The sequence below is a fragment of the Geospiza fortis genome, unplaced genomic scaffold (assembly GCF_000277835.1).
Source record: "Geospiza fortis unplaced genomic scaffold, GeoFor_1.0 scaffold104, whole genome shotgun sequence".
Lineage (NCBI taxonomy): Eukaryota > Metazoa > Chordata > Aves > Passeriformes > Thraupidae > Geospiza > Geospiza fortis.
The window spans coordinates 5,414,874-5,431,766 of NW_005054325.1; the positions used below are offsets into that span (position 1 = coordinate 5,414,874).

At 41.3% G+C, this 16,893-nt stretch overlaps 1 protein-coding gene across 1 annotated transcript in view; it reads left to right on the plus strand.

The window, feature by feature from the left end:
• Nucleotides 1-16,893, plus strand: part of JARID2 (jumonji and AT-rich interaction domain containing 2) — a 212,134-nt gene that overhangs the window by 82,078 nt on the left and 113,163 nt on the right. The window contains 1 exon segment of the mRNA XM_031056970.1: nucleotides 10,324-10,459. Coding sequence (XP_030912830.1) covers nucleotides 10,324-10,459 — 136 coding nt within the window.

Here is a 16,893-nt window from a genome sequence, read left to right on the forward strand (position 1 = left end):
CCCAGGATAAGCCCAGGCAGCCACACAGTGAGCCAAAACCAAACCACTACCCCAAAAGAAGAAAAACCACAACCCAACCGAACTTCCCCCATTTATAGCTGCCTTTGAGTCCAGGATTGGTCCATTTTGGATCCGCATGATGATTGGTTCATTTCCAGGCTTCTCATTGGTCTTTAACGCCGTTCATTCTGGACCAGTCGTTTCTACAGGGCTTCGAATGATTGGTCAGGTCTTCCATCCAATCCCTCTTCGACCTCGCCTTGCCCCACCAAAGTACTGTTCCACCAAATCCTGGACCCTTCGCCTAGCACATTCTAATAACCCCCCCCAATACAATTAATATAGCATAATTAATACAATATAATTGAACTATACCCTAATTTAACTTAACTTTTACCTATAAACAAACATGTCGCACTTCTAGTGCAATATCAGTGTGTCCATTCCAGGAGACTGTGTCAATTCAACTGATTTGGTTCCCCATCAGACTCAGTAAATTTGATTCAGGCACCAGTATCGTGAGGCTTCCCAGCAGTAGGTTCAGCATATTTGACTGTCATTACCCCTCCCTGGGTTAAAAGATTGACTAGTTTTTGGGTTTTTTTCCTTTAAATCTATTTTTAAACCTGATGATTGCCTGAAATACAGACATCCTGTAGACTGACATTAAAAGGGAAGAAATCAAGTTAGACATTTCCAAGCTAAGACAAGAGATTCCTTGCATCACTCAGACCTGCTTTGGGTCACATTTATGCAAACTTGCAAGTCCATCACAGTGCAAGTTACTTGGTGGGTGGAGTTTGCCACAGCCCAGCTTTGGCAATGCCACGCTCTTCACTGCTGGCCGTGGTCCTCTTTAGGGCTTTGGTGGTGGAGCTACTCGTGTAGGCATGAGCTGTTACAATGCCTTCCGAGTGAGTCAGGTGAGCCAGAATTTCCTCTTTGGTTGTTTTAAACCAGTGAAACCCATTCATACTGGAAAGGTTTAAAAGAGTGTGAGTACATGTGGGAACTCAGCACATGTGGGAACTCCGGATGTCCAGAGTTGCCGAAGACCCCTCCGGGGGCCTCGGAGATCCTGGCATGGTGCCCGGGACACCTGGTGGCTTGATTTTGATCCTTCTAGCGAATTGCCAACTTGGTATGGGGATTTGAAAGTCACACGGGTTTGAATGGTGTAATTACAGGGTGTTCACAGGGTGGAAATATAGATTTTGGGATTTTTGGTATAGGGGTTATGGGGACAAGATGGAGGGATTTGGGTGTGTCTCGTCCTTCTTTCTTCTTCTTGTTCTCCATTTTCTGCTGTGATGTTGGCACTTGGGGATTGGTTTAGAATAAAAGTGCACTGTCTAACACAGGTGATAGGCATTGGGAAATAAAAGTAACTATGATATACGTAGTTTGTAGTATAAAAGATGACACCGCCTCAGGGGCGGCAGAGAGTGCTCCTGGCTGCTGTGCTGAGAGGATCTCAGCTGGGCAGAGAGAAAACTTTGCAGATAAGAGATAATAAACAACCCGAAGACCGAACATCAAGGAGTCCAGTCTCATTTTTCAGAGCGTGGGGCCACCTCAGGACCACCCAGCACATCTCGGGGCAGAGCACAGACAGCCGACCCGAGAAGTACAGGGTCATCCAGCAGGGATATGGTGTCCTTCCTGGGGTTCTTCACTTGCAGCCTCAAGCCTATAAGGCATGAAGTTCCTAGTGGGCACAGTTATATTAGAAATAGTGTATCTAAACTACATAGGCTTTGGGCTGGTGCACTTATTTCACTGAGGGAGCAGTCTGAGGTCTGTATTCACAGATGGGCATTTTTGCTGACAAATATGTATGTATCATATATATATATATGTATGTATATATATATATATGGTTTTTTTGCCTGTGTCATAGACAAGGTTTCAGCATCCAGGTAACATAGTCCTATGAAAAAAATTGTATAAATACTGACTTCCTGTTGTATGTGTGAGCATAGATGCTAAACACATCAACAGTTCTTCAGCTTCCCTAAAATGTTGATACCACCGACCAACCTTTTAGATGCTGTGAGACACCAAAAAATTATATCTCTTTAAATTCCCATCTACATACTGAAGGCAAATTTATAACACGCCAGTTTTATCTTTTTCTCTTCCCTACTACTTATACACTATTTTGGCATGCAAAAGTGGTTAGCCTGATCCTCAACTTGAAAAATACTTTCTGGTTGAGGGTGGAAGAAAGTCTTAACACAATTAGCAATATGCAGCAGGATTGGATTAGGCATAGACATCTGTAGGTCTTATTAGTAGACATTTAAACTGCAGAAAATGCTTTTTATTGGACTGTATTCATATGACTGCATTCTAGAGCTCAAACACCTTTATAAAATACTAACTGAATCAAAATGAAATTAATTAGAAAGAATATATTTGAATTTAATTATCTTGAGCTCTGAATACTCTTTGCATGCAGGGTTTTATGTGTCTATCTGAAGTGTACTTGGTGGAGAGTTTTAATTAGGACTGGAGACAGAGTAAAAATATTTGGAATGTGAAATTTATAAATGGCAGTGATTTTCAGCTAGGTGTGTAGACATTTTTTTGGAACTGGCTACCTTTCTTGCTTCTCTTTCCCCCCCTCTTCTTAAGCTACTTTTATGTTCAAATTAATACCAGATCGTGAAAAAGAAGAAATCCTGTTGTGGCTCTTGGTCCTCTGCAGCATGATCAGAGTTGTCAGATCTGCAGCTGCAAGAGATTTTTTTACCTTTGTGTGTTTAATGGCTCATACTTCCCTGTTCTTTGACGGTACCATTTCACTGTAAAAGTGCGGGGCTGTGGATGGCACAGGACATGTGGCTGCCTTGACTACTGTCTCAGATGTCAGACATGCCAAGACTCAAAGAGCTGATTTGGCAGCTGCCCAGCAGATTTTTATAAAGGCTCAGTTGGTGGCCAGAAACCCAGGCTGTCAGGAGTTGTGTTATGCAATAAATTGTTTTTCAGCAGAAGTTTCTAATCCAATTTCAGCTGTATTTTTTTTTTTTTGTACTATGTAATCAAAGATAAATATACATTATTTCGTGGTGTTTCAGAGAAGTGGAGATGTGTGGTGTAAACATCACCCATCAGGTTGGTTTGTTTGTTTTTCTTTTAAGAAAGATTTAGACCAGTTCACCAACGCAGGAAATTATGCGTAAATTATTTTGGTTTCTGCCTGGGAGGGATGTATTTGTATACAGCATACCTTTTCAAAGATCATTCAGTGTATGTTTTAGCAGGTGTTTCCTTCATTTGAAGAGAGCATCAGGTAAGAACGTATTTATCAAGTCAGAGCTTTTGCTTAGGCATAAATTGTCCACAAATGATGGTCGGACAGAAAATTGTGCCTTGTCAGGCTGTGACCTACCTGAATCATTGCAGGCCCTGACCATGTAACAGATGCCCTGCCACTCCTTTATATTTTCCTTTCACTTCTCTATAAAGTACATAATCAATTTTTTAAAAAGTGGGTAAGGTTCATTAGAACACAGTGAGATATTTAGGGCTCACAGTAGTGACATTACAACAAACTTGCTTTCATTTCCTGAATACCATCTGTGTTTCCCTCCCTTATCATGATTGTCATGTTTCAGTGCCATGGTAGGCTTGCATCTCTCCACGTGTGAGTTGCTGTGCAAAGGAACAGTTACACTTTTTTCTCTGCCCCAGCAGTAGTCACCATTTAGTCATGTGGTTGAGAATAAGGAAGCTGTTCTGGATGAAGACAGTAATTTTTCTTGTCTTGGGGCGAGATTTTCACTCTTCTGATCAAACTGGTCAAATAGGCGCTTAAAGGCTAATGCTGGTATTGGGTTTGGAGCAGGTGCTTCCATTGTGGTGCCAGGTGAATTAAGCTGGTTATCAAAACCATTCCCTCAGTCTGAATAATTAGCTTACACCTCCATACCTCTTTCTACCAGCACACTGCCACCCTCAGTTCAGTCAGGTCCCAAAGTTCAGATGTTTTTGGGAGCAAAATGATTGTTTAGATTCCTAATCTGGCCTAAGCTTTCACTAGTTTCATACTGAGTAATAGTTTTCTAGAGGTGCAGAAACATCATCAAGGCCTCTTAAGTTTATGTAAAAGAAACAATTAACACACAAAGCAACTGTTCTTAATTATTTCATTATTAGGCTTAAGATAAATTTAGGAACTATTTTTATGTCTCAGTTCAGGGAATGACTTTTATTTGGAGATTTTGACTGTAACTCTTCTACCATAATGTATTTTTGCAAGAGCAGGTTGAAGCTCACTGGGCTTAAAAGTGCCCAAGGCCTTTAGTGACCCAAAAACCAGAGTGTTTCTCTCCCGTGCTGCTCTTCAGAATTCATCTGAAGGAAGGAAATGCAGTCCCTGGTGCAGCACAAGGCAGTGAAAGAGTGCAGACCAATAGGAGATTGCAGGGGATGAAAGCTGTAGAAGTGCTAAGGCAGAAAGGAGAGAGATTTTTGTTTTCTTCCACTTTTTCTTTGCCATGATAACATTGGTTTTTCAAGTCGGGAGCTGTAATGTAACGTGAGTTCTTTGGGGAAGTTTTCTGGAAGTACGAGGGGGAAAAAGTAGCTATAATTACCAGATAAACTTAAATGCTAAAACAGAGCCATTAATAAAGGAAATTTCCCCTTTCTTCATGTTAGTTAGCACATTTTTAAAACATGACCTATTTTCCTAAACTAGACAGAACAGATTACATTTTCCAGAAGGCATGAGTCACTCCACTATAAAGTCTCCAAGCTGTATCAATCTTCATCAGCTTAAGCCATTCATGAGGTTTTATTTTTTCTCACTGAATATAAGCAGTTTGTTTTAAATGAGAAGCTGCTACATCCTCTCTGGATAGTTAAACTTGATTAAAAGGTTAAATATTAAATAAGTGTGAACTTTATTCTGAGAGAAAGGAGTGGAGGGACCTTGATAGTAAGCGAAAGACTACAAGGATATTATTGTGGTTATATATGAGTATAACTAGTTTGCACCATGCTCTGCTTGGCTGTAAGAAGTCCAAGCAGTGTGATAACTGCCAGAAGGAGCCAAAAATCTTTATTTATGGAGCTTCAGTTGAATATATTACAGTCTGGTTTCAAATTGTTACCCTGGAAGTTCAAACTATTGCTAGGAGTTTGTGCCGAGAAGAGCTTACGCTGTCTGGTGCTGGAGCAGCCCTCTGGGTCCTGCAGGTTTTCAGAGAGGGAGGTTACACCCACGGCCCAGCAGTGGGGTTTCCCTCTGCAGTGTGCACTTGGGGCGCTGATGGAACTTTGTGATGCCGTGGAGACCTCTGCTCACACAGCAGCAGGGGAAGTACATGCGTTCATACAGCAGTAAGAGTTGGTACTTCCTCATGGGGTTTGCTCTGTGCCATGCACATACCAAGAAATCAGGCTTTGGAAATGAGTGAGGTAATTGTTAGTAAGTGCTAATCACAGTTAGCAGCAGTAACTCACCCAAGACTGCATGGAAGGATCTGTGTCAGCCTCTGAAGGTGAATCTGGGTTTTCCACCAATTCCTTTTTGGTCTGACTTTTAGAGAAAAACAGGTATTACTGTTTTCCATTGATAATATACAACCAAAAGGCAAAAGTCTGTTGTAAGTCGTAATCCAGTAAACAAACATTTCCATCTCGGTCCTTTGGCTGAAAAGTAATTTGTATGATCTATGAAAATGTGTTGTCTGTTTTTCATGCAAAAGGCATATTTTTTTAACGTTGCTATAAATGCAGTAAAAACCACCCTTTGAAATAGTTCTCCTTCAAAAATATCCTTGAGGAAAGGGTAGAAACTTGTGGTTTATTTTTCCTGTTGCTTCAAAATGACCTTCTTACATCTGCAGTAAAGACTCTCTGAGGGCTGTTGAACCATGAAAGCATATTCATTTAGGGCATTGGGTGCCACAGTGATTTTAACCAAGTGTTGGATGCAGTGCTGGAAAAAGAAAAAAGAGGGAGCTTGTGTTTTTGTTGTTTTGCTTTTTTGCAACCTGGCATGAAGAATGAGGTCAGGAGATGCGTGCTTGGGAAAGACCCAAAGAGAGAGCTGGAAGGATGCCAGCCTCACTGAGTCATAACACACACGTGCTTATAAGTATCTTTGTACCTTACTAAGTCCTGACTTTTCAAAAAAAACAATCACTGCTGTAAAAGTATTTACATAAAAATTAAGGCAAATAACATAGAGTGCTGCATGCTTTCTCCCTTGTTCCAGCTTTGTTTTACCCTATGAACTATGACTTCTGTTTGCTTAAGGCAAGGCTGCGCCAGGCTGAAGAATGCTGTATCTGCAATGAATGAAGTTTGTCATGCTGCTGCTCAAGGAGCTCAGCAGCTCTCATGATTTCAGGATGATGTTTCACCTGCCCAGGAGGTGGTGTTAAGCCTGCCTCTTGCTTCTGCTTTTTAAAAATTAACATCTGAATATAATTTTGGAATTTTAGGAATTTAGGAAGGCTGTGTGCAGGTGACGTGCACACCAGGCAGCCGGACTGCAGGGAAACAAGCACCTAAGGTATAGGTGAATGGTGAAAGCTAAAGGTGCTGCACTTTGATCATTTTGATTTCTTTGCAGATATATACACATTATGTATTGATGTGTGTGTATATATATATATAATTATTGTTATGTATTATTAAACATCTGTTATGGTCGCTGAAGTTCAGACATAAATGTACAGTGTGTGGTTCCCTGGAAAGGCATAACCAAGAGGGGTGGCATGATTTTTTTTTTTTCATTTTAAATTCTAATTTAAAGGAAATTATGCAGTTGTGTTTCTTAATTCTGCCCCAGGGTCTCCCTGGTTGTTTACATCCGTTAGTTTTATTCTGAGTTTATAAGATAATCTTATTGTCATATTGGGAGGCAGAAATCATCTCAGCTAACCTGCAGTGAAGGTTGTGGGCTTGTGGTGATGAACCTGCAGTTTAAGATGTTATTCAGTCCTTTTTTGGGTCTGAGTCAATAATGGACAATCCATTAGTTCCCCATAAGTCGTTTCAATGGCTAATTACTTGCACAGTTGCAGAAATTGTTCTTTAATTCTGTCTTACATTTTTCTGAATCGAGTTCCAGCTGTTGGACGACGTTATACCCCTCTCTGCCAGCCTTGAGAGCCGTCTATTAACAAATCCCTACTCCCTGTGGAAATATTTAAAGGCAGCAATTGAGTCAGTCCCTTTGAGCTTGGATTGGGGGTGGCGGGGTAGTGTTGAGAAGTTACATAGATTAAATTCCTCAAGCCTTTCACTTGACCATATTTCTAAACAGTTTTGGGGGTGTGTATGTTTTGCTAAAGTGAGATAACTCTTATAGTTGGTGGTGGTGTGAGTGCAGTGCGGGCGCACAAGCACACAACAGCTTTCCCTCCACTGGCGTGACGAGGCAGAGGCGATGTGACCCATGTAATTATGGTTAAATGTGTCAGGAGCTGGAGCTGTGGCTCAGCTGGGCTCTGAGTCAGCTTCTCTCAGCATTCGGCTGTTTTTGTGCCATAGGCTCCAGGGAAGATGCACTTGGCGATTGTGAAACCTTTTTATTGCTCCTGCAGTATGGAGCCATGTGAATACAGGTGTTGGCAGCAGCTTAGCCCCTTATTCTGCTGACCTTGGATAGCACATGGTGTTGGAGAACTTGAGGACATTTTTTCAAGCTGGGTGGTGTGTGCAGGGGAAGCCCACAGCAGAGCAGTGCACATAGGTCAGGGGCTGCAGCCGGGACACAACTGGGCTGGTGGGGAGAGACTCTCCATGTGCATTTCTAGAGGCAGCACTGCTGCCTCCCTGGGCAGATGAAGCCACTACGGTTCACCTGGAGTTTTACAGCTCCAGGAATTGAGTGTGGTGTGAAATTGCTTCAGTGGGTGCTAAGGTCTTAGTCCCCACCTTCTGGGCCCCATCTCTTGGCTGGTGGCGTAATTTCCAGACAGCCCGCAAGCTGGTGGGACTGTGTCCTGCATGTTGCTGGCAGCGGGATACACCTTGGCTGCCAGAAGATTGGGTATCCTTTTGCATCCAACATATTGCCTAGGGAGACCCAACACATTGCCTGGGGAGAGGGAGATGACTCCGGGCGGTTCGCAGGAGGGTGGCCTAGACCAGAGGCCGCTGGTGTGCAGTAGTGAGTGCCTTCCCTTCCACAGGAGGGACTGCAGCCATCTGGTGCAAGGGCAGAGGTCCTGTGCTCAGCAGATGCCAATTTAAAGACCAGTTCCATCAGCAGGTTTCACCCTGTCGCTGTTGAAGCAGTGAACGCTGCCATGTGCTCCTTGCAGTGAGATGTGACAGAGTGGATTTACTTTCTTTTGAGTTTTTTTTTCTTTTTAATTTTTTTAGGGGTTTTTTTTTGTTTGTTTGTTTGGTTGGTTTGGTTTGGTTTGGTTTTGGGGTTTTTTTTTAGTTTTTCTGGATTTTTACCAGGGTAAAAGGGTCTAGTGAGGTCAGGAACTGATGGATGTTTTTGTGCAGCTTCCAGTACAAATGCCAGTGGAGGGAGTGGTGTTCACAGGCCTGTGTCCATAACATGGACAGGGGCTGGAGGTTTCTGTAACTGTTTCCTAACTGAGCCTGACTCCCTCAAGGCCTTAGGTAGTTCCCATGAAACAGAAATGCATGATGTCCCATTGGGCCTTTGTTGGTGGGAATGTAAATGAGGGCATCCTTGGGCAAGCTTGGTTAAAGTTGGGCTGCAGCCCTCTCTGTTTAGTGTTGCTTCTGGTTAGGGCTGAAGCTGTGTTGGCAGCAAAATGGTAAGCCAGAGTTGTTTGTGTAAACCTTTGTTGACAAAATAACTGGATGTACTACTCCTTTTAAAATGCTTGCCGAGAGATTTTTTTGTCTTTTTTTGGTTGCTGTGGGTGTTGGGTTACAAAGTTTGATTTCTTGGCCCAGAGCTGCCTGTACTCTAAAACTCTCTGGGCATAGCTCAGCCTTCTTCAAAGCGTAGTAGCTTGTCCCTGGTGCGAAATGCACATCCTGCTGCCAAAATGCTGGCTGCTTTCACTGCACTCATTGTGTTGCTTTTTTTGTTGTTGGGGTTTTTTTTTTATTTTGTTTTTTAACCCCTGCCAACTAATTTGTCCTAGAATTTTTTGGTGGGAAGGGTGAGGGGTGGAAATATTTTTGATCACAATTCAGCAGCTGAATTCCAATATGTCACTAGAGGAGCAAAGAAAAAGCTATCTCTGGTCACCCTAAATTATGTGTATGTTTTTGGAAGTTGGCAGTGCCTGTCTTTTCTTTGGCACATGGATGGTCTTAAGCTCTCCTGCCTCCTGGTGGGGATTGCTGATGGGGCTTGTGGAGTTTTCAGTGTGAGGTGACAGTGACAGTACACTGTGGTACACTTACCACTTAAGGTCTGCCGAGAAATGTTAATCTTTTGCTTTAGCAATGATGTAGCCCCTGAGGAAAAGGGCAAGAATGCTCAACCAGAGATTTCCAAAGACCCCAAGACAATTACGGGGCTTATGAAAATATGGCGACTTACCTATGTCACTTACGTCTTTATATCAATTTGCTGACTTAATTTATTTGAATGCTAAAGGCTTTGGGGAAATACTTTTCCAGGGAGTTAATGTTTTAACTCAAGTGAGTACTAAATTTGATGTAGACTAGTATTCCTTTTGATAAATTAGCATTTGTCTCCTAAAAATAAAGTAGAAAACATATGTCCCATGAGCCAAATTCCACTTGGCTTTATGGTGAGATAAATTCAGAATAGCTTCATTGTTATCAATATACAACTTCATTATAACACTGCAATTAATGCAAAACACAAAACCAGAAAGAAAAATAACCTGAGCCAAGAGACACAAACGAAGGCCAAAATGGCAGCAAGAGAATTTGGTTCACCAAACTTGCCTCTTCAATTTCTGCAACATTCATTTTAGTGTTTTGTTGGGGTTTTTTTCCCCTCGTCCTAATTACCTGGGAGAACACTTCCTGCCTGTGATAAATTTCTCCATGAGGGATTCATTATAAGGATTTTAACAATTAAGTTTTACCTCCTGCCTAACACCTGGTACATGCCTACTGCTGTTTGCAGAATAAAGGATTAGAGGGATGGGACTAATGCTCTGATTTGATAATACTTACATTTCTGTTCTCTGTTAGAGCTGATCAGGTTGCATATTCTTACATAGCATTCTTCTTCAGTTTTTCTTTTTTTTTTTTTTCCCTCTTTCACTGAATTAAAAATAATCTCTGTAGCTTTAGGCTTTGGGGGTTTATTTGGTTTTGTTTGAATTTTTGTTTTGTTTCAGGTGCATGCAATTAATGTCTTCTTTCTGTTTCCATCTCCTTTAGGATGACAGTGATGGGATTCCCTGGTCAGAGGAGAGGGTGGTGCGGAAGGTCCTTTATTTATCACTGAAGGAGTTCAAGAATGCACAGAAGCGGCAGCACAGCGATGGCATTAGCGGGAGCCTCAAGGCAGTGAACGGTGAGACACCTCTGTGGTACTGCTGGAAGGACTCAGTCCTTCTTCCATGCTCTAGCAGGGAAGCAGACCAGTGTACCAGCTGGCATATACACTGTGCCCTTTGGATCTGCACAGAGGAACTTGTTTCTGGAATGCTTGACATGCCCGGGTTGAAGAATCTGTATGTTTTGGTTTCTGGCTGATTTACTTGGGGATAAGGGTGGAGGGCAGGTGGGAGGACAGGGACAGGCTGCTAGTCCAGAGAACAGGAGCCCTTCTAGTCAGTCTGCTTCCTGATGTGCTGAGTATGTCAGCAGGGAAGGTAACCATTTAAAGGTGATTGGCTTCAGTTGCCTTGGAGAAGTACACTTGGACAGAATTTACATACTGTCACTTTGATGCAAGAAACTGCCTTGCCAGCATCTATCTCTGGAGTATCCAAGTCCACAGGTGAAGTAGCACAGGATCTACATATAGAGTTAAAGGGCTGAGAGGACACAAGCAGTGTGACATTGGACTCCCCTAGTTTAGTAGCTCACAGAGCAGTTGTTTAAAGGTATTAAAAGGAGATGCAGACAAGCTTAGATGACAGGAGCTTGAAAGAATTGAATTTTATTTCTTTAATGCTCTAGTCAGTTATGATCTGTGGCTTCCCGTTCCGTTAAAGCTTGCTTTAAAAATCTGTGGTATTCTGAGAGGTGAATATAAAGTGTGTCTCTTTCAGATTCACTTAGACCCTTACTTGAAAAGGCTTTGTCATGCTAGCTTGAGCCTTGAAAGTGATGACTAGCAGGATTCAGATTTCTGGGCAGGCTTTCAGTTTTCACTCACAAGAGCTTATTTGTTTCTTTATGGAGGTTTATGGCAGTTCCTTTTAGGCATGTGCATAACTATACATGTGCTAATGCATTAAAGCAGCAGCTGGGTGCTTGCTTCCTAGGTTATTCATATTTATATGTAGCTTGTGTTGTTGACATGGTGAGTCAGATTCCACTGAGTGTTACTGCAGACAAGGCAAAAAACTAGGGGAATGGCTGGATAACTACAGGCAGCATGATAAAGTCACTGTATTGCGTAAGAAAATTGCAAACTCCTTAATGTGATTAAAGAAGACCTCAGACTTCCCAGTAATAGTATCAAATGCTGATGTGAGGGGAAGGGGCATCTAGGTTTAAGAGCAAGCCATTTATAAGCTTGGAGGTGTACACAAAACAGCACTGGCTTTTTTCCTTCCAACGCCTCTGCATCATTGATCTTCTGTCAAACATAATTTCTCTTGGAAAGTTTCTTATTCCATTGTGGGGGGTTTTGTTTAGTCAAAGGAAAAAAGTCCAAAGGCATGAAGCACAGTAATTGTGTGTTAGGAGGCTTTGATAATGTGCCAGGTTACAGGATGACTGAGGTTTTCATGGTGTCTAGTTTCTCCAAAGGCAGCTTAGATAAAAAGTGAGTTGGCTGGGAATGCTGTGTCAATGCAGGTATCAGGCATGGAGTATGCCACTGGCTTCCCCTGGCACCAGCACAGCTCACATCTTCAGAGCTTTTCTCCTTCACAGAAATAGATGACCAGTTATTTGAGGGTTGGGGGTTTTTTATCTGAGCCAGAATGAAATTCCATGTTGCTTTCTGTTTACTGAATGATTTTTTAAAAGTCCTGTCTTGGTATTGCTCTGTTTCAACATCTCTGTCCAAAAGCATTTTTTTTTAGCCATTGATATTTAGAAGAATGTTTCATTATGCAGGGAAAAATGAGCAAAAGGGAGGAAGATTGATACTGTGCTGTGACATCAAGAAAATCAATTTGAAAATGCAATTTGTTCATTACATTAAAAAAATGTAACCATATATTTTCAAATCCGTGGGTCTCTGTGGACTGGGAAAAAAGCAGGTTATGGTGAGAAATTACTGAGCTATTTTGAATTCAGGGAAATGTGTAGTCTTTTAAGGATGAGTCCCAGATCTAAGATTTCATACTGTTGTGAAGAAAAAATGTTTCCTTGTATGTGTCCTTCGTTCACCTTTCAGGCCACATTCATTGTTTTTTGCTTGTTGCTCCAAAGGGTAGCATGTGGTTAAATATAGTTTTATGTGAGTGACCCATTTTTTATTAATTTATTTGACTGTTGAAAATTGACTAGGTCACCTTTCAGGACCTGGCAAATGTAACCATTTTCAAAAGTGGAAAGGAAGGGTGTGAGGGGGATTCAGGCTGTCTGAATTCCCTGCTCTGTGCACAAATATGGATTGGTCTTGTGTGCTTCTAGTAGCTGAGGGGACTGCAAACAGCTGGGTAGCAGGATTTCATCTTTGTGCCACCGTCTGTAATGCAGAGAGACTTTCTCTGGTCTAGTTTTAGAACTGCCATTCCTTGCATTTACTTGTTCATAGACTTGCAATCTGTACTTTGTTTTGGTAGAAAGTATTTATTTGAAGCAGTAGAAGAAGTTAAAAGGTACCCTAGCTCCATACAACTTGTGTCTTTAAACAGTTTTTATGTATTTGGAGCAGCTGAAGTTTGATCAACATGCTACAAAAGTTCCTTTGCCAGTGTTTGGGAAGATGCAGCTAAACCTGTATGAAAATGATTGTCAATCATATTTCATCTGGGGAGTTCAGTAGTATCATTAATGATTTGGTAGCTGGAATCATGGTGCCTCTTTGACTGATAGTGTGAAAAGCAAATTAATTTTAAATGTGGAAGATGAACCTATTAACAGAAGTCTTTTCTGTATTAAAGTTTCTGCAAGCTCTGATGTGCTGGTGGTGGCACAGAGACATTTAACTTCTGTGCCTCTGAATAATAAAAATTAACTTTAAAATAAATAAAAATTGAAATTACTTCTGGCAATTTTATGTATAAAAATACCTTAGCTGTCTCTGTCTCACTAGTAAATCTACTTGTTATCCTGAAAATAAGCCTACCATTTTCAGTTTGTGTCTGAAACCCTGTTACTTAAGTGGTTCTGATTAAAGAGAAAGGTGAGTGGGTATATTTTGGTTGTCATATCAGTGGTTATATTGCATGTGTGTTTATGTTGACTCTGGATATTTGCAGAGTATAGATCAACACCATACAGCATGCCTTTGTTTCCTACATGTTCCTCTTCAGCCCTTGGGAATATAAAATTTGAAGGAGGTGCTTGTGCTGCTTGTCATGAAACTCTCCGCAGCCCTAAAAGGGATGCTGGAACTCTGATTATGGAAACAAGGTCATGCGATGGAAAAACCCAGTGGGATTTCTTTAGTGATTTTGATTACTGCTGCTTGTCATTTGCGTTAGGATTTTAAGAATAGGGATTGGTGTTCGGAATAGTGATACCAATTTTCAGAGATCCTCATCTAAAAGGAGAACTAAATCCTTTGGGAAATTGTTTTCTTCTTGTGCAGCTTAAAATGTGAGATAGGGCTATAAAAAAGGCAATGAAAGATGTAATAATGGCTTGCATTCTGTTGATGAGAGTAAATCCAGTACCCTCAAAAGACTATATCATAAAACAAACTTTTATGACCTAAGACTTTAAGTTCTGTTTTTCAAGACTTGCAATAAAGAAATCTGTGATGCAGAAGTGTGCTTCTTGAATGGAAAAAGTGACAAAGTTTCCTTATTTGTTTAAGATGGTTAGTTAATCTACAGAGATGACAAACCAGACGTTAGAATTATTCAAGCAGATAGTTCGTTTTCACCAGCTATACTTTGTCCTAGAAAGGTGTCATGGCAGTTTCCAAACATGTCATCTAGGTTAAGCTCACAGAAGGCATAATCTGTTTAGGAAATCAAATGTATGTGAGGGAATGCTTTGGTTCAAAGCAGAAGTTGAAGTCTTCTTCATTAAGTAAATAAAGGGATGAGTAAAAAATTGTAATTTTTCTATTCTGAGAAATTTCACCTTACATTTAAGATTGTTAAAGGAACTTACTTATTTTGTGTGTGTACTTTAAATGGAGGGGGAACCATGTCAGCGCATGCATGGAGGTCGTGGTTGGACCGTAAAGTCTCTGGTGCCCCTTTCTCCCATCACAGAATCATCTTGGTTGGAAAAGACTTCCAGCCTTTGTCTGATCACTACCTTGTCAACTAGACTACAGGAGTAAGTACTACGTCCAGTTGTTTCTTTAACATCTCCAGGGATGGGAGACTGCACCACTTTGTAGTGGTCTGCTTCTCCCCTCAGCTATTTCCACATGAAAGTTCACGTGACTTTTGTTGGAGAGGTTTTTTTCCCCCATCTCCACACTGAGAGGCAGCAGTCTCTGAGATAGTTCTTGGTGGGACTGTGGTGCCAGACCCAGTGGCAGCAAAAGCCTCTGACTCTTGGGTTCTTCCCATCCCTTGGCTTCCACACTGGTTGTTCAAGCCAGCTGGGGCAGGCAGCAGTGCATTCTGAAAATAGCTCTTTTTGTCATTGATGCGTGCATTTTCAAGTGTTTTCTTCTCACTGCATGGGGATTTCTGTCCATGGTCTCCAGTGAGCTATGTTGAAAGGAAGGTGCCCAGTGATAGGGTGGCATGGGACTGTCCTTATCTGACTTCAGCTTGTTGGTGAAACTTCTTTTCTTTGGCTGTGTAGATGGTACTCCAGGCATGGCATAAAAATCACAACAGATGTGGTAGAAATGCCTAAACACCACTAAGCTGGGTGCTCCAGCTCAGTGCCATGTATTATCTGCCAAAAGCTAACTAAGAGAGGATGGCAGCAGCTGCCAGCTGGGCAACCATGCCTTCCCTTAGACCACATCTCTTCTCTTCTGACTCCTGCAGATGAAAACACAGCAGCCCTTAGGGGGAAGTGCTGTTGTTTCAGCTGCGCCTCTGTGTGCCCAGAGCAGTGTGGGTCTCCTTCCCTGGCTGTGTCTCAACTCAGCCTTCAATTTTGAACAAGAAAAAAGCTCTCTTCATTCACTGTGATGGTTCAGATATACTGATAACTTCATCTCTCTTATTTCTGAAGGCTGCAATTAAGTACTGCAAGAAGGTTTTATGCTAACATTTGTCTAGGGAGCTTTTCACTCCATTGTGGTGCGAGATTGCATTTGTTGACAGTGGGTAATGTCTGCCTGTCTCCTAAGCTTAATAGAAGATTGTAACTGTGCCAAGGACCCTTGTCTGTAAGTGGATTAAAAAAATGCATTTACAGAAACAGAAATACCTCTTTCAACTTTGCAGTATTTTCCCTTTACATTCAGAGTAAACAGTCTTTTTGGCTAGTTTAAAACTGTGATTAAATATAGATGTTTTCAGCTAAAAGGTTCAGAAAATAAGCATTTGAGCAAATTTGTCATGGCACTCAACATCACTTTCACTTTGGTGCTTGCTGTCAAGTGAATTTAAAGATTAACAAATAAATAACAGGATGTTTGAGTTGGGCTTCATTGAAATTTTCTAAGTCTGTTTTCCTTTTTTTGTTTTCTAGAATAGAATTAATTTTGAGCCTGACAGGGACTTGCTTGTTCATTGGCTGACACAGGTTCTTTGCCTTTTCCATCATCACCATTTATAAAAAAATTTGCAGGCCAAATTATGCCCTCAGTAATGTCAACCAAATTTGATTATGTCCATCCAAATTGTGCTCCCGCCTTAATAAAATTTCAGTGTTTAACAAGACTGATAGAAAATTTTCTTTCACAGGACACCCATATCCCTTTTCCTCTCAAATGTAACAGGGATGGATATTTCTTTAACCTGTGAAACAGAGAAATTGTATATTTGATTTTCTTAAAATTTATTTCATGACCATATAAAAAAAGCTTCTGTTCCTCCTAAGTGCATTTCTAGGCAAACAAATTCTAAAAATAATCTTGCCTCCTTGTGTATTGCTAATCATAGGTAATAGAAAATGAAAATGGCAATGAGGGATCTGCAGAAGCGTGTGCATTATCTGTAGCAGACTGAATTATTGGAGGCCTAAAATAAATAAGTTGAGGAAAGGTGAGGAAGAGTTCAGCAGTAGCTGATGAGTCTGGCCCCCCTCCTTTTACCTCGTGCCTTTTGGTGGCTCTGCCATTTTTCTGTGCATGCAGTTCAGCCAGTCCAGAGTGCTAACATGGCAGAAAACTAGCCCAGAAAAAAAAAATTAAAAAAAGAAGTAATTTCCTTCGAGTTCAATAAACTACATGTGCTCATTAAGTGGTTAGGTGAGCACCATGTGCTCATTTGGTGGAAATGGGGGAGCAGAGTACCTTGACTGAAAGTTGGAGGAAGAGGATATCAGACTCCTCATCCCTTTTGATAGTAGCAAGCTGCTTGATCTGGCACATTCATCGTGTCTAACCACAGCCTTAGGATTGGCGCAGTCATCTCGTCTAACCACAACCTCAGATGCTAGAAGGGACAACTGTTGCCAGGAATATGAGCAAAAAAAAGGATTCAGCTTAAAAGTTCATTGAAAAGTGCTTCACAAGTGTAGGTGTTAGGTTTATGTTTCTCTTGAAAACAAACAAAACAAAAACCAACCCAT